Here is a 25,458-nt window from a genome sequence, read left to right on the forward strand (position 1 = left end):
TCACCATCTAATTGTGGGAGACAGAAAAAAAAAATAAGTGTAATTCTCAAAGACCAATGTGTAAACATCTATTTGAGAGTTAATAATTGTCCTACTGTACATTTATAATCTACTTAGATATTATATAGTGTGTATTATGTACTGTATCACAATGCATGGTTAGCACACTAGTATTAGTATATGCATTGATGTAAATTACATATGTGTATATATCTTTTTAATACTTATTATTCTTCAAGATTCTTGTGATTCATGATATTGATGTATCCACTGTCTTCTGGACATTATCAGACACCTCTGTGTGAACTGCACGTTCATAATTGGCTTTTTTCCCCCCACTGTGTGAACAAATAAAGTGCGGCAGGTGTATCATTTCTAGAAATTATGCCTGTATCATCACAACTGTTAAGATTACATTATGAAAACTTGCGAATTTTCGAATATTCCGCAACTTGTATTCCAACTATTTCACTTTCTGGAATACAGTAAGTGCGTATAAAGGCTGATTTATGGTTCCGCGTTACACCAACGCAGAGTCTACGCCGTACCCTTACGCCGTAGGCTCTGCGTTGGTGTAAAGCCTGAATTATGGTTCTGCGTTAAATCGACGCAGAGCCTACGCCGTATGTTACGCGGCGACGCGCACCGTATCAGGAAACAAACACCAAACTTGTATTAATTTACAGCGCAGTCTTGCCACATCCAATATGGCGGCGTCGTTGACGTACGGCTCAGCGTCATGGATGTGTGCTCAGCGTTCGATGCGGATCATTGTAGAATGTTAAACTTCAGAGAATAATGACGCGTGATGACGTCATCGCACCATCGCATAAATACGGCGGATCTCCGCGTTCAGAATCATTCCTTTGAAGAAACAGCTAGTGACACACCACTGCGAGACGAAGTAACGTATTAACTTGCCTACAGAAATGCCTTCCAGACTAAATCTGAAAAAACAGGTGTCATTTAAGACCCCACTTGAAGAGATTATATACTTCACCTCTGATGATCCCGTTGAAGTTCAAAGAGAGAATCGGAGGTGCAATCCACCAAATGAAAGAGAACAAAATTATTTGCAGAAAGAAGAAAAACTGGACTTGAATGTAGATTTAAATCTGGACCTAGAAATTCATGAAAGGGAACTAATTCAAATGGAAATGGAGCAAAAAAACAAGAAAAAAATGAAGTCAAAGAAAAGGAGGCTTCAGCAAGAAGGAAAAACTATAGAGGGAGATAAGAAATCAATAAAAGAGGGCTGGAAAGAATTGGAAATAGAAACAACAAAAGTCTTAGATATGAAAACAGAACTGGAGGAAGACCGTGAAGAACTAGAGATAGAGATAAAGAAGCTGCAGCAGCAATCCACTGACTTGGAGGAAAAACATAAATTACTTGAAGAGACAAAAAGAGATATTGAACAAATGAAACGAGAGAATGACCAAGAGAAAATCGAGTTGATGGAGCAGAAAAAAAGATTGGACCTCAACGAGACGAAAATTAAAACGGATAAAGGTCTCCAAGAACTACAGACAGAGAAGGAAAAGCTGCTGCAGCAGATCTTCAACTTGGAGGAAGAAAAAAATAAGATAATAGAAACATCAGAAAGAGATATGGAAGAAACTAAACGGGAGAATGAGAAGGAGAGAACTGCTTTGATGGAGCAGAAAAAAAAGTTGGACCTCGAGAAATATGAACTTGTGAAATCAAAAAGAGAACATCAGAGAGAAATAAAAATGCTGCAATCAGTAAAGTCCAACTTGGACGTGCAAAGGGAAGACCTGGAATCCAGTTTCCAAGAATTGGATCTGGAGAAAAGTGAGTTGGAATTTATTGAGGGAGAAATTCAAGACAATTATAAAAAAACTAAGTCACAGAAAAAGAAGCTGCAGCGGCAGGTCATGGGTTTAGAAGCACAAAAGAAAGAACTGAAAGATGGCTTTAAACAACTGGAACTAGAACAAAAACAATTATGTGACATTAAAGAGAAACTGCAGGAAGAGCGTGAAGAACTAGAAGAGGAAAAGAAACAATCTCAAGAGGTGAATAAAACTATTGAAATTGAGAAAGCTTTCATGCAGGAAATTAGTAAGGAACTAAGAATTAAAAAAAAGAGTCTGCAAAAACAGGTAAAAGAAATTGAGAAGGACAAGAAACAACTGGAGAAGCAAAAGAAGAAATTGCAATTGGAGAAAAGAGAAATCAACGAGACGAAAATTGAAACGGATAAAGGTCTCCAAGAACTACAGACAGAAAAGGAAAAGCTGTTGCAGCAGATCAGGTCACAGAAAAAGAAGCTGTGGCAGCAGGTCATGGGTTTTAGGGCAGAAGAGAAAGAACTGAAAGATGGCTTGAAACAACTGAAACTAGAACAAAAACAATTATGTGACATTAAAGAGAAACTGCAGGAAGAGCGTGAAGAACTAGACGAGGAAAAGAAACAATTTCAAAAGGTGAATAAAACAATTGAAATGGATAAAGCTCTCATGCAGCAATCTAAAGTAAAAGAAGAGGAAATTAATAAGGAATTAAGAGTTAAAAACAAGAGTCTGCGACAAAAGGTAAAAGAAATGGAGAATGACAAGAAACAACTGGACTTGGATCTAGATTTAAATCTGGACCTAGAAATTCAAGAAAGGGAACTAATTCAAATGGAAATGGAGATAAAGAAGAGAAAACTGAAGTTAAAGAAAAAGAGGCTTCAGCAAGAAGGAAAAACTATAGAGGGAGAGAAGAAATCAATAAAAGAGGGCTGGAAAGAATTGGAAATAGAAGTAAAACAAGTCTTAGATATGAAAACAGAACTGGAGGAAGACTCTGAAGAACTAGAGGGAAAGATAAAGAAGCTGCAGCCGGAATTCACTGACTTGGAGGAAAAACATAAATTACTTGAAGAAACAAAAAGAGATATTGAACAAAGGAAACGAGAGAATGACCAAGAGAAAATCGATTTGATGGAGCAGAAAAAAATATTGGACCTTGAGAAAGATGAACTTGTGAAATCAAAAAGAGAACATCAGAGAGAAATAAAAATGCTGCAATCAACAAAGTCCAACTTGGACGTGCAAAGGGAATACCTGGAATCCAGTTTCCAAGAATTGGATCTGGAGAAAAGTGAGTTGGACTTTATTGAGGGAGAAATTCAAGAAAATTATAAAAAAACTAAGTCACAGAAAAAGAAGCTGCAGCGGCAGGTCATGGGTTTAGAAGCACAAGAGAAAGAACTGAAAGATGGCTTTAAACAACTGGAACTAGAACAAAAACAATTATGTGACGTTAAAGAGAAACTGCAGGAAGAGCGTGAAGAACTAGACGAGGAAAAGAAACAATTTCAAGAGGTGAATAAAACTATTGAAATGGAGAAAGCTCTCATGCAGCAATCTAAAGTAAAAGAAGAGGAAATTAATAAGGAACTAACAGTTAAAAACAAGAGTCTGCAGCAACAGTTAAAAGAAATGGAGAATGACAAGAAACACCTGGAGGAGCAAAAGGAAAAATTGCAATTGGAGAAAAGAGAAATCAACGAGATGAAAATTAAAACAGATAAAGGTCTCCAAGAACTACAGACAGAGAAGGAAGAGCTGCTGCAGCAGATCTTCAACTTGGAGGAAGAAAAAAATAAGATAATAGAAACATCAGAAAGAGATATGGAAGAAACTAAACGGGAGAATGAGAAGGAGAGAACTGCTTTGATGGAGCAGAAAAAAAGATTGGACCTTGAGAAAGATGAACTTGTGAAATCAAAAAGAGAACATCAGAGAGAAATAGAAATGCTGCAATCATCAAAGTCCAACTTGGACGTGCAAAGGGAAGACCTGGAATTCAGTTTCCAAGAATTGGATCTGGAGAAAAGTGAGTTGGACTTTATTGAGGGAGAAATTCAAGAAAATTATAAAAAAACTAAGTCACAGAAAAAGAAGCTGCGGCGGCAGGTCATGGGTTTAGAAGCACAAGAGAAAGAACTGAAAGATGGCTTTAAAAAACTGGACCTGGAACAAAAACAATTATGTGACGTTAAAGAGAAACTGCAGGAAGAGCGTGAAGAACTAGACGAGGAAAAGAAAATATTTCAAGAGGTGAATAAAACCATTGAAATGGAGAAAGCTCTCATGCAGCAATCTAAAGTAAAGGAAGAGGAAATTAATAAGGAATTAAGAGTTAAAAACAAGAGTCTGCAGCAACAGTTAAAAGAAATGGAGAATGACAAGAAACACCTGGAGGAGCAAAAGGAAAAATTGCAATTGGAGAAAAGAGAACTCAACGAGATGAAAATTAAAACAGATAAAGGTCTCCAAGAACTACAGACAGAGAAGGAAGAGCTGCTGCAGCAGATCTTCAACTTGGAGGAAGAAAAAAATAAGATAATAGAAACATCAGAAAGAGATATGGAAGAAACTAAACGGGCGAATGAGAAGGAGAGAACTGCTTTGATGGAGCAGCAGACAAGATTGGACCTCGAGAAAGATGAACTGGTCAAATCAAATAAAAAACATCAGAGAGAAATAGAAAGGCAAACAGAACAGAAAATCAGTGAGATGAAGATTAAAATGGAGGAATGTCTTCAAGAATTCGAGAGAGAGAAGACAGAGATGCTGCAGCAGATCTTCAATTTAGAGAAGAAAATTAAACAACTTGAAGAAGAAAACAAAACCTTGGAGATGGAGAAATCTCTAAGAGAACAATCAGATCTAAAATTGGAGAAATTAACGAAACAATTAACATTAGTAAAGAATAAACTGCCGCCACAGATGAAAAAACTGAGGGATGAGAGGAAACAACTAGAAAAAGACACGGAGACATTGGAACAGGAGAAAAGACAAATGAATGAGATTAAGATTGAAATGAAGGAAGCCCTTCAAAACCTCGAGTCGAAGGGGGAAATGCTGCTGCAGCAGCAAGGACAATTGGAGGAACACATGAAAAATTTTACATTAATAAAGAATAGTCTGGATGATGACAGGAAACAACTGGAAGAGGAGAAAGAGAAACTGCAGCTGGAGAAAAGAGAAATCAGTGAGACAAAACTAAAAAATGAGAAAACTCTTCGAGCATTTCAAACAGAGAAGGAAATGCTGCTGCAGAAATCCTTACAATTAAAAGAAGAACAAAATCTCCTGGAAGAAGAGAAGAAAACCTTGGAGATTGAGAAATCTCTAAGAGAACAATCAATTCTAAAATTAGAGGAATTAACGAAACAATTAACATTAGTAAAGAATAGACTGCCGCCACAGATGAAAAAACTGAGGGATGACAGGAAACAACTAGAAAAAGACACAGAGGTATTGGAACAGGAGAAAAGACAAAATAATGAGATGAAGATTGAAATGAAGGAAGCCCTTCAAGACCTCCAGTCGAAGGAGGAAATGCTGCTGCAGCAGCAAGGACAATTGGAGGAAGACATGAAAAATTTTACATTAATAAAGAATAGTCTGGATGATGACAGGAAACAACTGGAAGAGGAGAAAGAGAAACTGCAGCTGGAGAAAAGAGAAATCAGTGAGACAAAAATTAAAAATGAGAAAACTCTTCAAGCACTTCAAACAGAGAAGGAAATGCTGCTACAGAAATCCTTACAATTAAAAGAAGAACAAAATCTCCTGGAAGAAGAGAAGAAAACCTTGGAGATGCAGAAATCTCTAAGAGAACAATCAAATCTCAAATTGGAGGAATTCCCGAAACAATTAAAATTAATAAAGAAAAGTCTGAAGCCAGAGATGAAAAAACTGAGGGATGACAGGGAACAATTGGAAAATGAGATGGAGACGTTAGAACAAGAGGAAAGACAAATGAACGAGGTACAGATTGAAACGATGGAAGCCCTTCAATCTCTCCAGATGAAGAAGGAAACGCTGCTGCAGCAGTTCAACCATCAAAAAGCAGCTTTGGAAGAGAAGAAGCTGCAAGTTCGGAACGAGATGGATGAATGGCTGGAGAGGAAGCTTGACTTGAAGAAGGGGAAAAATCTGATCAGTGAAATTAACGAATGCTTGGAGAACAAACAAAGAGAACTCCAAGAGCTTCCTGCAAAGAAGAAAAAGAGGGGATTCTTCTCAAGGATGTTCAAGAGAAGAGTATCAGACCAGTAGTTCTCCTCTTTTTTCTAACATCTATTCACCCCCCACCTCCACCCACCTACAACTAAACCCCGCACCACCATAAACAACAATAATAACAAAAACAGGGGCAGCATGGAGGTTTCAGAGATCAGCGCTGCAGCCCCACAGAAGCACGTCCACCTGTGGCTCTGATTCTGTGTGGACTCAGGTGTTCTCCCCATGTTGCGTGGGTTTCCTCCGGGACGCTCCGGTTTCCCCCCACATCCCCAAAAAAACACCAACTATTTAGGTTAATTGGAAAATCTAAATTCACTTTAATAACTTATAAACCAGGACACCCTAGGCCGGAGGTCAATGATCGACTTTGTTGTCGTTTCATCTGACCTTCGGCCGCATGTCTTGGACACTCGGGTGAAGAGAGGGGCTGAGCTGTCAACTGATCACCACCTGGTGGTGAGTTGGATGCGCTGGCGGAGGAGGAGGTTGGACAGACCGGGCAGACCCAAACGGATTGTGAGGGTCTGTTGGGAACGTCTGGCCGAGCCCTCTGTCAGGGACATCTTCAACTCCCACCTCCGGGAGAGCTTCTCTCGGATCCCGGGGGAGGCGGGGGACATTGAGTCCGAGTGGACCATGTTCTCTGCCTCCATTGTCAACGCGGCGGCTCGAAGCTGTGGACGCAAGGTCTCCGGTGCCTGTCGTGGCGGCAATCCTAGAACCCGGTGGTGGACATCGGAAGTACAGGATGCCGTCAGACTGAAGAAGGAGTCCTACCGGGCTATGTTGGCCGGTGGGACTCCTGACGCAGTAGATAGGTACCGGCAGGCCAAGCGGGCCGCGGCTCGGGCAGTCTTGGAGGCAAAAACTCGGGTCTGGGAGGAGTTCGGGGAGGCCATGGAGGAGGACTTTCGGTCGGCCTCGAGGAAATTCTGGAGGACCGTTCGGCGCCTCAGAAGGGGGAAGCAGTACTCTGCCGGCACCGTTTACGGTGTGGGTGGGGAGCTGTTGACCTCGACTGGGGACATTGTCGGACGGTTGAAGGAATACTTTGAGGATCTCCTTAACCTGACTGACATGCCTTCCACTGAGGAAGCAGAGGGTTGGGGCTCGGAGGCGTGCTCATCCATCACCCAAGCCGAGGTCACTGAGGTAGTTCGTAAGCTCCTCGGTGGCCGGGCACCGGGGAAGGATGAGATTCGCCCTGAGTACCTCAAGTCTCTGGATGTCGTAGGGCTGTCTTGGTTGACACGCCTCTGCGACATTGCATGGAGGAAGGGGACAGTACCGCTGGGGTGGCAAACCGGGGTGGTGGTCCCTCTGTTTAAAAAGGGGGATCGGAGAGTGTGTTCCAACTACAGGGGGATCACACTTCTCAGCCTCCCGGGGAAAGTCTACGCCAGGGTACTGGAGAGGAGATTACGGCCGATAGTCGAACCTCGGATTCAGGAGGAACAATGCGGTTTTCGTCCCGGTCGTGGAACACTGGACCAGCTCTATACCCTCCGCAGGGTGCTCGAGGGTTCATGGGAATTTGCCCAACCAGTCTACATGTGTTTTGTGGATCTGGAGAAGGCATTTGACCGTGTCCCTTGTGCCATTCTGTGGGGGGTGCTGAATGAGTATGGTGTCCGGGGCCCTCTACTAAGGGCTGTCCGGTCTCTGTATGATCGAAGCAGGAGTCTGGTTCGCATTGCCGGCAGTAAGTAAGGCTGCCCTTTGTCACCGGTCCTGTTCATAATTTTTATGGACAGGATTTCTAGGCGCAGCCAGGGGCCGGAGGGGATCCGGTTTGGGAACCTCAGGATTTCATCTCTGCTTTTTGCAGATGATGTTGTCCTGTTGGCTTCATCAGACCGGGACCTCCAGCATGTGCTGGGGCGGTTTGCGGCCGAGTGCGACGCGGCAGGGATGAGAATCAGCACCTCCAAGACCGAGAGCATGGTTCTCGACCGGAAAAGGGTGGCATGCCTTCTCCGGGTGGGTGGAGAAGTCCTGCCTCAGGTGGAGGAGTTCAAGTATCTCGGGATCTTGTTCACGAGTGAGGGAACAATGGAGCGTGAGATTGACAGACGGATCGGTGCAGCGTCCGCAGTAATGCGGTCGATGTACTGGACCGTCGTGGTGAAGAGGGAGCTGAGTCGAAAGGCGAAGCTCTCGATTTACCGGTCAATCTACGCTCCTACCCTCACCTATGGTCATGAACTTTGGGTAGTGACCGAAAGGACAAGATCGCGGATACAAGCGGCCGAGATGAGTTTCCTCCGCAGGGTGGCTGGACGCTCCCTTAGAGATAGGGTGAGGAGTTCGGTCACCCGGGAGGAGCTCGGAGACGAGCCGCTGCTCCTTCACGTTGAGAGGAGTCAGCTGAGGTGGCTTGGGCATCTGTACCGGATGCCTCCTGGACGCCTCCCTAGGGAGGTGTTCCAGGCATGTCCCACCGGGAGGAGACCCCGGGGAAGACCCAGGACATGCTGGAGAGACTATGTCTCTCGGCTGGCCTGGGAACGCCTCGGACTCCCCCCGGAAGAGCTGGAGGAAGTGTCTGGGGTGAGGGAAGTCTGGGCATCCCTGCTGAGGCTGCTGCCCCCGCGACCCGGTAACGGAAAAGCGGGAGAAGATGAGTGAGTGAGTGAGTGAACTTATAAACCAATCAGAAAATCCCATCAATACTCTCTTGGTTAAAAACAAAGTTCTCTCCTTAGGAAGTGGAGCTGTACAGCTGTACAGCAGCTCAGTGACACTTGTTTCCTGTTCAGAAATAACAATAAACCTCCTAAAGACATATGAGATTTTGGTATTCTTCATTTACTGAGGTTATTACCTAAATAATACTTTTCCCCCCTCAACAGTTTGTAAAAGGTTTTGATTGACTCTTTGCTTTCAGCCATGACTAGGGTTGCCACCTTTCAGAAATAGAAATAAGGGACGCCCTGATTTCAGCAGCGCAGGAGCCAAAAAAAAAGCCCTAAAACTTCTAAACTGAATAAAAATGTGTTTATTTTATATGAAAAACAAAATGCTTTGATTTAAAGTTTAAAGTGCTTTAATAGCATTGAGCTTTCATGACTGTAGAGACAGACAACCATATAGCAACTGAAATAGCCTCCTATGCTACGTATGTCCATATCAGCCCAGATGTAGAATATAGCTACAGGTGAAGAATATGGTGTAAAAGTTAATTTATTTCAATAATTCAACTAGAATAAGGTGTAAAAGTTAATTTATTTCAATAATTCAACTAGAATATGGTGTAAAAGTTAATTTATTTCAATAATTCAACTAGAATATGGTGTAAAAGTTAACTTATTTCAATAATTCAACTAGAATATGGTGTAAAAGTTAATTTATTTCAATAATTCAAGTAGAATATGGTGTGAAAATTAATGAAAATACGGGACAAATCGCGTCCCGTATTAGTTCAATACGGGACGCAACATTTCTTTCTCAAATAAAGGACAATTCCGTATTTTACGGGACGGGTGGCAACAGCCATGACACATTTCTGGTTTCTACCCTGTGACGGTGGGATGTGTGGTGGTGCAGTTGCAGCTGGTGGTTCAGGTCTGACCTGTTATCCAGGCATGTGTCCATGACGATTCGTCTCAAAAAGTCTGAAAAACTGCATTCAAGACTTGTGCTGAACATAACGCAAGAAAATTAAAAGCTGCAGAACATTTAATGGATGTTTTCAATTACATATTTCATCAGTTTATGATAATTTCCTGTCTGCTTTAATTTAAATACTATTAAATAGTGCTTTGATTATTATATACATATTACTTTTCATTCGAAGTAAGTAAAAAAAAAAGTTTTTAAAAAGAAATGTAACTTTGTCAAAGAAAGCTAACTAAAAGGGTAAACAGCCTGACAGCAGCATCTTTTGTGCCCCAGTGCCACACATCTCTATCATGCACACCCTCCAGTATTAGTTTTTTCCTGTATTATAATCTCTCCATCCATCCATCCATTATCTATACCCGCTTTATCCTTTGCAGGGTCACGGGGGAGCAATTTAGAGTCATCAATCAACCTACTATACATGTTTTTGGACTGTGGGAGGAAGCCGGAGTAACCGGAGGGAACCCATGTAAACACGGTGGATAACATGCAAACTCCACAGAAAGACCCTGCCGGGCGTGGGAGTCGAACCGGGAACCTTCTTATTATAATTTAATAATTTAAAAAAAGAATTGTTTCTCTCCAAACTGAACTGGCACTAGCCTCGCAAGAACTGCCACCTGCTGTAGCCTGGGTGGCAGTTCTTGCGAGGTTAGTGACAACAAGAACGAACTGTGAACAAGTCAGAGAGATGGATGGATGTAACGAGAGAGAAAACATTTCTGCCCAAATAAAAAAAAGAAAAAAGGGAAGACTTTGTGTAAATATCTCGAAACATGGGATAGGGAATTTACCTTCCTAAAGAGGAGCATGATGGGCACAGTTACGTGCTCTGTAATATTTGTAACTGCGACATGAAACACGCATCTGTATGATCTGTCAGTGAAAGCCAGAGAAACACATGAGTGGAAATGACAAATTAAAATAAAATGTAAATGTTTCACTTGAAGGAAATCAATATGTAAACAAACTGAAAATATGTAAAATAAATGAATGTAATTTAATTCCCTTTTGTGTTTTAATTTAGTCTCTATTATAGGAATTACATACTTAAGAATGTCCACAACATTTCTGAGATTGTGAGCACCTAGTTGTAGTTTGTAAGAGGTTGACAGGTCTTAAATATATATTTCTTGTAAACCCGTCTTAAAATGTAATACTGGACCTCGGTTGGGCTGGTGGGACGGTGGAAAATGTCCCTCATTTTTAAACCCAAAACTTGACAGGTATGAAAGGTAATCAGAATCAGAATCATGTTTATTTGGTCAAGTCAGGTCAAACAAGACATGGAATTTGACTCGGTTGTTTTCGCTCGCTGTACAGTAAATGGGCAAATAGGCAAATGACAGGTATTCAAGGTAGGGTAGGTAATGGTGTGAATGGGGGAAAAAAAGTGTTGCAAGCCACGAGAAATAGTGATATGTAGAAGTGTCAGGAGATGATTTGGTGTAAAACAAAAATAACAAACAAACACAAAACGACACAAAACGACACCAAACAAGGTACAGAAGGCAATGACCCGCTGTGGTGCCCTCTACAAATGAAAGAGTGAAAAGAAGTTGTCTTGTAGTAACATTCACTATATTTCTCTTATTTATCCCCAATTGTATTGACCCTTCTTTTTCAACGTTTATGACTCACCATTTCCTGAGATCTGTTTCCAAGTGGAGATTTTGATCCATCCCCTGATGTAAACCTGCCCAACAGTCATGGTTCCCAGACGATGATGGATTTGGTATTCTTCATTCACCGAGGTTATTACCTAAATAACACTTTTTTCCCTCAACAGTTTGTAAAAGGTTTTGATTGACTCTTTGCTTTGAGCCATGACACATTTTCTGGTTTCTTTGTGGTGAAGGTGGGACCAGTTGGTGCTGGTAGTTCAGGTCTGACCTGTATCCAGGCATGTGTCCATTAAATTTGTCTAAAGAAGTCTGAAAAACTGAATTCAAGACTTGTGTTGAACATAATGCAAGAAAATTACAAGCTGCAGAACATTTAATGGATGTTTTCCATTACATATTTAATCAGTTTATGATAATTTCCTGACTATTTTAATTCAAATAGGCTACTATTAAATAATGCTGTAAATATTTTATACATTTTACTTTTCATTTGACTTAAGTTTTTTAAAAAAAATCCTGTTTTTAAAAACGGCTGTAACGGTACACAAAAATCACAGTTCGGTACATACAGTACTTCGGTTTTGAGGTCACAGTTCGGTTCATTTTCGGTACGGTAAGATAAAGAAACACAAACATAACAATTGCTTTTCATTTAATTTTCAACTAATGCAAACAAAGGTTTATACATTTCCTTATAAAATAAAACATTCAAAATATAATGAATATATGACAATTTAAAAAAAATACTTCTTACATCTATTACCAACTCCTCCAAAAAATACTGATACTACTTGTTTTTTTTTCTTTTTAAACATACCTTACTAACTGAAAGGGTAAACAGCCTGACAGCAGCATCTTTTGTGCCCCAGTGCCACACATCTCTATCATGCCGCCCTCCAGTATTAGTTTTTTCCTGTATTATAATCTCTCCATCCATCCATCCATTATCTATACCCGCTTTATCCTTTGCAGGGTCACGGGGGTCTGCTGGAGTCTATCCCAACTAATTTTCAGGCGAGAGGCCGGGGTTACACCCTGGACAGGTCAGTCTATCGCAGGGCCACATAAACAGACACACAACCAGACACATTCACACTCACACCTACGAGCAATTTAGAGTCATCAATCAACCTACTATGCATGTTTTTGGACTGTGGGAGGAAGCCGGAGTAACCGGAGGGAACCCATGCAAGCACGGGGAGAACATGCAAACTCCACACAGAAAGACCCTGCCGGGCCTGGGAGTCGAACCGGGAACCTTCTTATTATAATCTAATCATTTTAAAAAAGAATTCTTGTTTCTCTCCAAACTGAACTGGCACTAGCCTCGCAAGAACTGCCACCTGCTGTAGCCTGGGTGGCAGTTCTCACGGGGTTAGTGGTGACAACAAGAACGAACTGTGAACAAGTCAGAGAGATGGATGGATGTAACGAGAGAGAAAACATTTCTGCCCAAATAAAAAAAAGAAAAAAGGGAAGACTTCGTGTAAAGATCTCGAAACATGGGATAGGGAATTTACCTTCCTAAAGAGGAGCATGATGGGCACAGTTACGTGCTCTGTAATATTTGTAACTGCGACATGAAACACGCATCTGTATGATCCGTCAGTGAAAGCCAGAGAAACACATGAGTGGAAATGACAAATTAAAATAAAATGTAAAGGTTTCACTTGAAGGAAATCAATATGTAAATAAACTGAAATATTTAAAATAAATGAATGTAATTTAATTCCCTTTTGTGTTTTAATTTAGTCTCTATTATAGGAATTACATACTTAAGAATGTCCACAACATTTCTGAGATTGTGAGCACCTACCGGTAGTTGTAGTTTGTAAGAGGTTGACAACTATAATTAATTATATATTTCTTGTGTCAACTTAGAGTTAACAGTGTTTTGAGGGTAGAATGTGCTTTTGCAAGAGAAGTGTAGGATTTTGTGTGCGAGTTTTGTGATTTGTGTTTAGTTTTGAGAAAGTGAGGTAGTCTATCAGGAAATGTGTTTAAACAATTGTGAAAAACTGTAAATACCATAATAGGTCTCCTTTAACTCCGCATCTGCAGTTCCCGGTGTGGCCAGCAGGGGGCGGGCTCTGACAGGTGCGGGACGTTCTCTCGGACTTCCGGCACGTCACTTCCTCTTCCTTGTCCTTGCCAGCTTCGGGAGCAGCGCCGCTCAGGATAAACACATGGCTAAACTGAGTAAAGAGACCAAACAGCGGCTGCAGCAGCTGTTTCAGTGCGGCCAGTTTGTCATCCGATGGGGGTTTATCCCCACCGTGCTCTACCTCGGTCAGTATCCCAGCAGATACACGAGAAACAAGAGACCAGCTGATATTAGCGGATTAGCTCAGCATGCTCCTCGCTCACTGAACTATTAATGCTCCGTTTTTCCTCCTTTACTGAGACGGTGAACCTGATTTCGCGTTTCTCATGTAAAAGGTTGATACGTTGAAGAGAGAAAAAGATTTAGAAGATGTAACGCAGAATGTGCTGCATCTATGTTACGTCATTGTGTAACACAAACTGTTGTTGGTTTTATTATCTAATCAATCAATCAAATTCTATTGTGTTATTTATTATGTATAGCACCTTTCATCCAGGTACATGAAATTCAAAGTGCTTTGACATTTTGACTGAAAAATAAGCATAATAAAAACAGGGAGACCAATGCACACTGACATGTAATTAATTAAAAAGAAATAATGATAAAAGTTAAAGAATTAAGGCTAAAAAATAATCAGTCCACAACAATAAAATATAAGAAATAGATAAATAAATAAAACAAAACCTCTAAAAAAATGTTAAACAGAATAAAACTAAAATTTGATGCCACATAAAAGCCAGACCAAAGAGATGAGTTTTTAGTCTACGTTTAGAAATGTTTAGTTTATTTTGCACATAAAACATAACAGTAAAAAACAAAGGTCAAATGAAGCATTGTGCAGGAGAGGTGGAAGCCAAAAAGGCTTATGAAAATGACTCCCCTTTATAAAACAAACAATAACAGCAAAAGCAAAAACACAATATAGAAATAGATAATATAAGATAGAAAAAGACAATTTAACATGAAAAAGAAAAACAATACTGAATTATTGAAAGATAAAAAAAATGAAGAAAATGTAGGATAATTGCATGAAAAAAGGTACAATTTAAAAACTCCAGATGTGTTTCTGATCTTAACTAAAAAATGATTTTTTTCAAGTGTTTTTTGAACAAAGCCAGTAAAGATATTGATTTTAGTGATGTAGGTAAATTGTTCCATAGCGACGGTCCTCTGTATTTTAAAGTGCGTTGATTGTGTGAAGTCCGGCATAAAGAAATGTCCACATTTCCAGCTCCTCTCAGATCCTCCGGCTGTTCTACAGTTTTGGAGCATAGTGGCTAAAAGCAGCATCACCAAAATGTTTTAGTTCTACTCTAATTCCCCAAACAACGAGGACGTGTATTTATAATTATATATGCTTCCTTTGGACTCCATAAGGTTGAAAACCACTGACTGGAAGATCAAATGGGTTTACGGCTGTTCTTTTAAAAAGCAGTGTAAATGACTAAAACTGAGTCATCTCTTATTTGAATTAATTTTCTTCAACCCTGGTCCTCGGGTCTCGCTGTCCCACGTGTTTTAGATATCAATCTCCTGAGTGGATCCTGAGGACCAGCCTTGAAGATCAGTGAGAGGTTTAGCTGGACCTCTGAATGACAGATTTGGTTTGTTGTGGGCAGAAGCAGAGTGAGGAAGTTCTTTGCACGTCTGTGGTAAGCGCAGCATAGACGAGGAAGATGAAACTTTTGCACTGTGACCACAGTGCAAGTGGACTTGCCGTTTGAGAGTTAATCTTCTGAGGCGTCAGCATATCGGAAACACAATTACTGACGTACTTTTTTTTTTAACATGCATTTCTTTACGCTGGCCTGGCTCATTTGTTTTAAGAGTAGTAGTATTTTTCCATTGAACATCTGTTGCTCTTCGTTTACCACCATCCACTAAATATTTAATCCTTTTTGTGCGTAAAATGGTTGCTACCATGATAAAAACAACTCATCTGGCACTTTTAAATTTTCCAGGAATCTCTCATCTTGTATATCTCAATGATCTATCGCATCATGGCTAACTTTGAAGTGTTGCAGTTTAATTGAAATCAGCTGTTTTTCAGGGCCACAAATACTTGTTGACACACTGAAATGACTCAGACCAGACTCCTGTCACTGAAAGCAATGTTTGTCAATTTAATTGCAAAGGCGTTACTCATTTATATCCACCATCTTGTTTCCACCAAAGTTTGGATTCTGTGTTGACTGTGAAAAAAAACAGAATACAGTCATTTGCATGTCAATAAATATTTTTAAGATTTATCTTCAGTTTGAATGAAATGTGGTTCAATAAATCTCAGACAAGGCCATCAGAAGACTGCAGACATTTTCACTACAAATTAAAACCAAAACCATGAACATAACATTAAATAAACACATTTCGTAATGTCCAGAGGCAGATCCTGGCCCTAAAAGTCTTGTTTTGAGCCCAGAATTGACTTCATGCAACCATTCTGCCATCAGCAGCCGAGTAACCCCTTTAAGTATCTCTTGTACCTCAGCTGATGACCAGACAGCAAGGAGACCATTTATTTTCTCTTTTCTCCATTGCTGCTTTGTTGATTCTACTCTTTGGTGTTGTAACTAAACTAAGTGGTGCTAAGTCTGGGACTGGCATTAAACCAGCTTTGGTTGAAAGGGTTTTAGAGGAGTTCACCACTCCATGAAAGCCTGGTAGGCAGCAGACTCAAACATTAAACATCAAAATTACTTGTAAAAAAATACAAGAACTGACCATTTCAGTTCACAAATACTTTATATATAGGGTTTGAATGATTTTCAGATCACTTCTCTCTGTTTACTGACATTTAATATGGCGTGACACGTTTCATTGTGTTCAGGTTGGAGCGTTTTCCGCTGAATGTGGTGACTGATTTTGCTGTGATTTAGATTTCAGTGGTCTAAGATGAATGCAAGTAACCTTTAACTCTTCTTGTTTGCTTTGGTTTACAGGCTTCAAACGAGGAGCAGATCCAGGAATGCCGGAGCCGAACGTCTTGAGGTAAGGACAGGTTTCTGTGGGATCCGTGCCAACTCCATGAAAAACGAAGAAGAAAAAAAAATTGAGAAAACAATCAAAAACATTTGAAAGGTCAAAAAAAACCTTCCACAACAAAGATGTTTGTAGCCATGAGCTCATAAACTCAAGTGCCTCTGACATATGTCGTACTTGAGACGAATTTGTAATCCCTCACAGGAGCCATTGAGACGAAGTTAAATGGAAGACTTCGTCTCCTTACAGTACTCTTGCTGCAGCACTTTTAAAAATACCGAAATGCAACAGTATAACCAAAGAAGTAAATAAAAGACACAACAAGACCAAACAGTTCTACGAGGGTTACGGAATCTCTTCCTTTTCCACCTTTACAGTATAAAACAAGGTGGATTATCAGCAGAAACACTCCACTTTACAGTATTGTTATTTGGAATGGTTTCATTCTGTGAAATGGCGACATCTGCTGGACTCATTAATATTTACGGGAAATGCGGGATAAACCAACACTCACACAATTCTTTATGTTATGAAAACCAATCATTTAAAAGAAAAGTTATTTCATTTGGATTCTACTTCTCTATTGGAAATACTGAAGCAGGTTAAGTCTCCTGTACCAGTGGTATTTCTCTTAATTGAGAAAACGACTGAGGTCTAAAAGGTTTAAAACCTTAAACTTCCTTACTTTTGAAAGATTATCAATATCAAAGTGCTAAATGCTTTACATTTTTCTCAAACTGAAATTACATGAGGCATTAATAAATATGTTTTATGCACAAAACAAGACCTTTGCAGACATTTTTCTCAGTGTTGTGACATTCGATCAAACAACCTTATCAGTTAGGAATATAAATACGTTTAGGTACATGTTAATACCATATCTATATAATGAGAACCAGTTTAGCTTCAAATGTAAAAATTTTTCTGGGGATTAAAATGATTTTGACTTCTTTCCCTTTCATAATTTACTTGTTCCAGTTTGCTATGGGGCTGAAGGACATCTCCACACGACCAATCCCTTCAAATCCATCAAACCGTATGACTTGTCATCTCAAAGCCAGAAAATGGACATCATCTTTCACTTTGCTCCCTATAGATTATGGTCTATTGTCTGAGACGTAATGAACAAATAATGTCTTAAACTTACATCTTCAGAGTGGCAATGCTCTTCTGTGTCCTGCAAATACCCCCCCCCCCCAATTGAGTGTGTGTGATATATGGATACAATGACCGTTTCATTTTTTTCTTTTTATTTGTAATTTAAAACATCTGACAATAAAAACCTGAAAGGATAACAGTCTTTTTTTATTGTTGTTGTTGTACAGTGCATAAGAAAAATGCTTCCAGATCGATTATTGCAAATAGAAGAGATTTGAGAAGGACCTTGTTTCCCTGGTAGAGTCAAGGAAATACAGAGCTGTTATTAATCCTTGTACGCTGATAGGGCAACATTATTCAACAGAATCGGAATAAAAATAAACAAAAATACTGTAAAAAGTTTGGTAGCAAAACTTTTAAGTAAAATGTCACCGTAAGAAGCACACGTTTCAGTGATAAAATTAAAAATGATCCCACATTCAAAGGTTTTTGTGTAATAAATAGCATATTCCACCAGTATAAATAAGTTCTTTAAAAGCAATTAATTCAAGCACTCGGGTCTAAACTATTAAATACAGCAGACTGCCGTTTATGGTGCACTCACACCCGGCACTTTCACAATCCTGAGAAGCCTTAACGTCATCTAAAGCACCCGGTTTCGCTGAGGTGTTCCCTCATAAACGTATTTAACCTGCTTTTACTTTATTTGGCCCTTTGAGACAGTTTGCGCCGGTCACATTCGTTTGGGTCGCGTTTCTAGGTTGCCATTTACGAAAGGACCGTAAGCCGTCAATGAGGAAGGGGCGGAGGAAGTACAGGACGCTGTGGGCCGTCATCCTTCTTCTGAAAGTATCGGGGCTGTCGAGCTCCTTCAGCAGGGTCTCCTCCTGGCTGCTGGTCAGCGCCGTGACCGCTTCACCGTTTTTCATCTGGAGGTCAGAACTCACAGTTACGAAACAGACAAAAACAGAGCTGCGTCCAGATGGGAAACTTTCAAAGATTCTGGGGCCAAACAAAAAGTTTAGTCTTTCTAAAACACATGGTGGAATTTGAAGGACTGAAACAGTTTGAGCTATTTCAGTAAAGTCTGTGATACTTTGAATCCTCCTAAGGAAGTAATATATCTCAATGGCAATACATTTGCTACAGTCAAGTTGGTTTTCAACATGTTTAGCTCAATCAGGACCCACCCTTCCTTTGATCAGTAGGATCAGCTGTGGAATCTCTGCCCTGATCTTAGGCAGGATCAAGTTGTTGGGGTATTCCTTCTCCGTGTGCTTCAGGAGAACCGTGTAGACGAGCAGACCCTTGGTCAACTTCTTGAAACAGGCCTCCTGGCCAAAGGAGACACGTGGGAAACTCAGTGAATAAAGATGACGTTAATGATGATAGTTTAACAGGATGGAAAAAAAGATGGAAATTATCAGTCTACCCTGCTGACGTTGGACTTGGGGCATCGACGTGGGAAGGAGGGTCGTTTATAGTTCTCCAGAGACCTATAGTCCACAATACCGCCGAATTCCTCCTCAAACTGGTAGGGAAGCAAAGATCAAATGAAAATAAGGACATTTATTTTAGACAACCTGAAAAACAAGACAGTCGATCAACTATAATTAAAAAAAAAAAAAAAAAAAAGCAAGACTAAAACTATATCAGAAGTGGGAACAGCAGGTGAACAACTAGTGATGAGAAAACGTTCAAATACACGCGTTACTCACCACCTCCTTGTGATGTTTTGGTAGTTCGATGATGTTTTCCCACATTTTCAAAACATCTCCAGTTCTTGGAAGGCAAGAGGTGTTCCTCACCTCCTCCTCTCTCTCACCTGAGAAGTCACCTGACGAACCGTCGGTGGGTCCATCTTCCAGCGGAGCGGAGCCACACAGCAGCAGAGCTGCCGCCAGCATCGCTGCAGAGAGCAGATGTAGACCTGCACACGGCAGAAGAGCATGAATGAATGAAAAGAGGAAGACAGAGGCTGAAGGAAGCGGATGTGCACCACAGGCTGCAAATAACTTACTGAATTTAGAGGCCATGACGCTGCTGGGAAGCACTGGCTGAGTTTCGACTGATGTGAGGGGCTGCTGGGGTCCGAAGGAGCTGACTTGTCATGGCGATGGCCTCTGCATTTTATATTTTTCAAAGGGATTTCCCAAATGGACGCCCTCACCACAACCAGCACCGCAGGAGGAGATTGTAAAAACGTTGATGTAGTACTTTACTTTAACAGTGTACTTTGTACAGTACTTTAACATGAGTGTGATGAAGAGGGTGTTCCCCCCTCAGACAAGTTCAACATGAAAGCTCCTTTTACCATTCAGTTTCTGTATTAATTACAGGACATTGATTATTTCATCTGTTACATAGATATATGTAATATATGAAATATATGATATATAATGTGATATAATATTGTATATAATAATTTATATCAATAATTGGAAAACAGCAGTTTCAAACCCACATAGTTAATTTTGACATAACTGAGGAGAAATCCCTCAGATATTTTCAGCCCAATAATTTAAATGGAAAATCCACCCAAACCCCCAAATATGCATCTCAATATTCCAGCAGCTTGTGTTAATAATATTAGCTTAATAAATGATTGTGTACTTCTACATATAACACTAGATAACATGATCAATACCTTTTTTGTATTTCTTTGTGCCCTATGCCCTTAAATAAAATTATATATATGTGTGTGTGTATATATATATATATATATATATATATATATATATATATATATATGTGTATATATAGCCTATATATGTGTGTGTGTATATATATATATATATATATATATATATATATATATATATATATATATATGTGTATATATAGCCTATATATGTGTGTGTGTATATATATATATATATATATATATATATATATATATATATATATATGTATATATGTATATATATGTGTGTATGTACATTTTTATATCAAACTAATATGTCTTGACAAAAATTTCCACATACATTTTCACAAATATATCCCATGTTTTCGAATGCTTTATCACCCAGTCTGATTGTTGTTTATTTTCATGGAAAAGTTGGATCATTAAGCTGTTTTGGGCAAAGACGTCCAGTAGCACTCTGATCCATCTGGATATTTCATTTATTGAACTCTGGGGTCAGAAGGAAAAGAGAAAAGGCATGGGCTGAGGACGTGGTCTTTGTGTTGGGGGAACCTACAAGGTGAGTTTTTTCATCTTAGTCTGATTTTTGACAATTTCTCACTGAATTGAAGCATTTCTAAGCTCACGACTGCCATATGGACATTTGACGCTTGTGTACAACTCAAATCCTGGTTTCCTCGTCATGTTTTGCTCTTATAGAGGAGTCGTGTGGGATTGTGGCTTCTTGTCATATTTTACAACTACAACTGTCATTTAGCAGACGCTTTTATCCAAAGCGATTTACATCTGAGACACACACAATAAGGGCAATGTGTGTGTTAAAGGAATTAGGGTTAAGGGCCTTGCTCACCTTGCCAAGGTGGTTCATCTTGGTTGCCATTCCGGAGCTTTAACCTGGTTCCTCCAGACCCAAGCCCACCTCTGTAGCCACTAGACTACCGCCCCCCCATGTTTTAGATTTCAGATCCTATTGAGGGGGTGTTGTTGTCACCAAAAAAACCTTACTACCCTCAAAGTTTCCTTGTGGTTTCATTTACATGAGAGGAAGCCCCCAAAATGAGCAAATAATCAACAAACACACTTTAAAATCTAAAAATAAATCAAAAACTTCAGAGTGAAAGAAGTTCACATTTTACATTTGAATACTGTAGTAAAAGAGTTTCACCACTCATTACGGTAACAATATGAAAATGTCGTGCTTGGTAATGCATCACTCCCAAACCTTATTTTATTGACAGTATTTATCGTGAGATCTTCCTTCTTACTTTCAGATGTCAGAAATACAAATAAGGTCACGGTCACTTTACGGTCACCGTAAAGGTCAAGGTTTTACGGTGGATTATTCTCCCATGCCATCCCACAAGCACGGGGAGGATGAGCGAATATCACAAGGCTAGGAATCGAACCGGGGACCTTCCCACTCGGAGACCACTGCGTTGGCCGCCAGAGCGGATGATATATGCTGATAAGAGCTTGTGGTGTCTGAGTCTCATCTCAGGCAAAAAAAAGAAGCTTCACACAAATTTTGTTATTAGAAAAAACCCCTGTTTATACGGTAAAAAAGAGATAAAATTAAAATATATGTATATATAGATGTATGTAGAGAAACATGTAGCAGCATGAAAAGGTGGGACTATGAATTCACATTACTGTAAAAACATTATGCTGCACTTTTTGGATTATAAATAAAATTATCCATCCATCCATCCATTATCTATACCTGCTTTATCCTCTGCAGGGTCACGGGGGTCTGCTGGAGCCTATCCCAGCTATTTTCAGGCGAGAGGCAGGGGTTACACCCTGGACAGGTCACCAGTCCATCGCAGGGCCACAGGCCCTGTCCCTGTATGTTTTATTTCATGGAAATAAAACATACATAATTTTATTTCATTGAAATAAAATTATGTGTATTTAAAAGTGTGGTTTGAAAACCTAAAGCCAACATGACAATTTTGTCCATATGCTGGATCGCTATAGTTTAAGATATCCCCTAACCAGTTCTCAGGAAAGCTCTGAATCTATTTCTCTGCCTTGAGAAGAATTACATTAAACTAAAGCTCTTTATCTGCTTGTTGTTAAACAACACTCATCACTGTAATACAAAGCATTTTATAATTGTGTCACACTGAGATTTTTACCTGCAGTTTCAGCATCGAGGGTTGTTCATTTACTTTTAATCAGAAACTGGAGTTAAAGGTTTCACTTCATTTAACCCCGAGCTGAATCCGAGACAACCTTTATAAACCAGCCTGAAGGGGATCTAACAGGTGACCCTGAGGAGATCTTCCTCAAATCATCTGTGAAGCAACAAATCAGCTTGGTTTGTTTTCACGCCTGCGTTCTTCATTCTTATTTTACTTTACATTATAACACAGTGTGATGACGTCTTTGCCTCAAGCTAGAAAATCAGAACCTAAACAGTGTTAAAAAAATGTTTTATTTCTTTTCTACCCAACCTTACAACACTTATTCAAGTGTAAGCCATGAATCAGCAGTCTTAGACCTAATTTATTGGAGAATGTAACTCTCTCAATGTGAAGGATTTGGGGTATAAAACTTAGTTTCACTCCAGCATTAATCAGATTTTTTTTACTATGACCGCTGCCGTTTCCACGTCATATCAGAGCAAGAGCATCCATAATGCTGCAACAACCCCCCCTACTGTGATGAGGCCAAGGGAGGATGCAATTACAGCATTTCTTCAGGATATTGAGCAAGAGGAGGAAAACAGAACGTTAAGATGTGACCAAAAGATTTTGTTTCTTGACTGTCTTTTTCCGGCATTAATCTGCTTTTTAAAAAACAAAAAATCTAATCATCCCATTTCAAGTTGTAGTGATGACACCTTTCGACCCTGAGCTATTTCCTCTTCAGCCTGCTTTGGTATATCTCTGACCCAGTAGGTCACAGTTCACAGGTTGTTCTTTCCAGCCTTTCTAAAGGTTTCTTTATTTGGTTTTACACACAAAAAATAGCTGCTTTAAGTTGTCGCTTTTCTAAATGATACTTTTTGCTGAATAGCCTTCAAGAGTTTGACTAATTCAAGATGAACTCGAGGATATTCTAATTTTGTGAAATAAGATCTCAATGCTGGATATGTGTTTGTGTCTTACATGCCCGAAATTGTTGGAGCCAAACATTTCATCTCAGTTAGCAGCTTACTTTTTCATTAGCACTCGAGCACATCAAAAGATGTCTTCCTACACTCACTCAATAACATTTTCACAGTCAAAATATCTGTGACTAGTTCCAGTTTCACCGTCTGCATGAAACTTTCACTCTGTCTCTGGGGACTCCTGGGTTGGACCCAAAGAAATCTACATACTAGCTGCGGCTGGAGGTCCTCTAATGAGTATGTTGTAATAGCGGGTTGGTGTTTTGATCGAGGGATGTCCTGGTACTTCCAGTGGGCAGTTTGAGACTCAAGAATAGCTCGGTGGTTGCAGGGCAGAGTATCTGAGGTTACAGGGAAGTGCCGGTCGTCAGCATCCTCCTCCCTCCTGGAGGACTCTCACAGACACACTTGGTAAAATGACGTGGCGTTTTTATGAATCATGATTCACTGGTAAATTTACTTTCCATTTGATTATCCCGCTTAATTTTCTGGACTGATATTTGTACGTTTAAGCTTTGTAGGTAAATTAATTCATTTTTCTAACACATAAGTCCTACAGAAACTGAGCAGTAGTGCTTCATCCAGAAAGAAAAAAAGAAGAAAAAAACCAACATATTTTATTGTTAAGTTTATTTATACAGGAACAACTTACTACAAAGTCATCTCAGGTCACTTTGAAGAAACAAAATATGTCGTTCTGATTTAAGTTAAATACAATCTGAAAATGCAAAAAACAAAAACTGTCGTCAAGGATACCTGAGTTTGCTCCCTCTTCAAATTGGTATCTTCAAAATTGTCTTTCTTTTTATTTCACACTTTACTTGCAATATTTCCCTTCTCATTGACTCTGGGATTTGGTTTAAGCACCTAAATAATTGGCTAGGCTTAGGAAAATATAAACACCTGCCTTAAAATAAACCTTCTGAACACACTGGTGTACAACATGTTGCTAACGTGCATTTTTTATTTTGTTTGTTAGGGTGAAAATGTAATTTTCTTTCAGTCCTCTCATTTCCTTCAACTGGTGGAATCCTGTGATTTTATCTAAACCTTCAGAGCAAAAGAACCTAACCACAGGGATTTCTCAAATGTCTGTGGTTTGGTTCTGTTCTGAATCTTGGCGATTTTCATAATATGCTATAATTGTATAGTTGCATGAAGATAATAATTTAGGTTACACTTTTCAGTGGACTTGAACAAACTGGAAGAAGGTACAGGTTCCTAGAGGAGCCAAGTTCCGATCCTGTTGGACATGATGGGGGGGTTATACGTCATGGTTCGAAATAATACAGAGGAAAAAAATATTTAAAAAAACGGATTAAAAATTTAAACAGATTCAGAAAATGTCCAGAAAGTATTGAAGAGAATGAACATCGTACAAGAGAAGATTTAAAAAAAGTTGGAAAGGGACTGCTGATGGGGGACGAAAGACCCCCATCACTGATATCACATTCACAACAGTTGTGAACAAATGTTCAGTTTACAGGAAAATGTGAAATAGCCATTAAACTTACTATTCGTGCATTGTCTGTCTTTCTTTCTTTCTTTCTTTCTTTCTTTCTTTCTTTCTTTCTTTCTTTCTTTCTTTCTTTCTTTCTTTCTTTCTTTCTTTCTTTCTTTCTTTCTTTCTTTCTTTCTTTCTTTCTTTCTTTCTTTCTTTCTTTCTTTCTTTCTTTCTTTCTTTCTTTCTTTCTTTCTTTCTTTCTTTCTTTCTTTCTTTCTTTCTTTCACACTTTACATTCAGCTGAGTCAGCTAATAATCTAAATTAAATTAAAAAAAAACAAGATTCAGAATCATTTTTTAACGTCTAACATTAATCAAGTAGTTTGTAATAACTCTTTTTTTTCTTTTTTCATTTCTTCTTTCAAGCACGGGCACATCATCTCCTACTCTGAGGCCCACGTGACAGCAACCACAGATCAAGTGTCTGCACATTGTACAAAATATCATCATTGTCTGTGTGTGTCCACCATCGCAGTTATTCAGGATCCAGCGGTGCCATAGAGACTTGTGGAGCTACAAACCTTTATTTATTGATTGGTGTTCCACTAGGACAGCTAGGACTACAATGCTTTTTTTGTGTGTTAACAGTTTTCACATTCAACACTTGGCTAATTTGATGAAGTACTGTCACTTCAACTTAAAACGCTTTTTTTCTTTTTAAAAGATACTTTGTACAATCCTCTAAAATGTCATATCAACAAACAGTGAACTGTATCTG

The 25,458-nt window shown here is 39.4% G+C and overlaps 3 protein-coding genes across 3 annotated transcripts; 2 read left to right on the forward strand and 1 right to left on the reverse strand.

Annotated features, from left to right (window-relative positions):
- The first annotated feature begins 1,295 nt into the window (after window positions 1–1,295).
- Window positions 1,296–6,083, forward strand: LOC133461433 (golgin subfamily A member 6-like protein 22). Its single transcript, XM_061742343.1, has 3 exons — window positions 1,296–2,313; window positions 3,280–4,847; window positions 5,832–6,083. The coding sequence occupies exons 1-3, from the start codon at window positions 1,296–1,298 to the stop codon at window positions 6,081–6,083; spliced, it is 2,838 nt and encodes a 945-aa protein (XP_061598327.1).
- Window positions 6,084–13,430: 7,347 nt separating this feature from the next.
- Window positions 13,431–17,674, forward strand: tomm7 (translocase of outer mitochondrial membrane 7 homolog (yeast)). Its single transcript, XM_061741886.1, has 3 exons — window positions 13,431–13,585; window positions 16,340–16,388; window positions 17,358–17,674. The coding sequence occupies exons 1-3, from the start codon at window positions 13,483–13,485 to the stop codon at window positions 17,371–17,373; spliced, it is 168 nt and encodes a 55-aa protein (XP_061597870.1). The 5' UTR covers window positions 13,431–13,482; the 3' UTR covers window positions 17,374–17,674.
- A 489-nt stretch (window positions 17,675–18,163) lies between these two features.
- On the reverse strand, window positions 18,164–19,513 carry LOC133461434 (interleukin-6-like). The gene is made up of 5 exons (XM_061742344.1): window positions 19,498–19,513; window positions 19,286–19,407; window positions 18,910–19,008; window positions 18,668–18,811; window positions 18,164–18,406 (listed from the first exon to the last, which is right to left on the reverse strand). Exons 1-5 carry the CDS (start codon window positions 19,511–19,513, stop codon window positions 18,164–18,166), a joined length of 624 nt encoding a protein of 207 aa, XP_061598328.1.
- Between the last annotated feature and the right edge of the window lie 5,945 nt (window positions 19,514–25,458).

Source organism: Cololabis saira, chromosome 15 (assembly GCF_033807715.1).
Source record: "Cololabis saira isolate AMF1-May2022 chromosome 15, fColSai1.1, whole genome shotgun sequence".
NCBI lineage: Eukaryota > Metazoa > Chordata > Actinopteri > Beloniformes > Belonidae > Cololabis > Cololabis saira.

Coding starts and splice junctions, on each gene's coding strand:
- tomm7 (XM_061741886.1), top strand. CDS start 13,483: ATGGCTAAACTGAGTAAAGAGACCAAACAGCGGCTGCAGCAGCTGTTT. Junction 13,586..16,339: donor CCCCACCGTGCTCTACCTCG/GTCAGTATCCCA, acceptor TTTGGTTTACAG/GCTTCAAACGAGGAGCAGAT.
- LOC133461434 (XM_061742344.1), bottom strand. Junction 18,812..18,909: donor CCAAGTCCAACGTCAGCAGG/GTAGACTGATAA, acceptor TCCTTTGGCCAG/GAGGCCTGTTTCAAGAAGTT. Junction 18,407..18,667: donor TCCTACTGATCAAAGGAAGG/GTGGGTCCTGAT, acceptor TCTGACCTCCAG/ATGAAAAACGGTGAAGCGGT.
- LOC133461433 (XM_061742343.1), top strand. CDS start 1,296: ATGAAAACAGAACTGGAGGAAGACCGTGAAGAACTAGAGATAGAGATA. Junction 2,314..3,279: donor GCTGTGGCAGCAGGTCATGG/GTTTTAGGGCAG, acceptor GTGACGTTAAAG/AGAAACTGCAGGAAGAGCGT. Junction 4,848..5,831: donor TTAAGATTGAAATGAAGGAA/GCCCTTCAAAAC, acceptor CAATCTCTCCAG/ATGAAGAAGGAAACGCTGCT.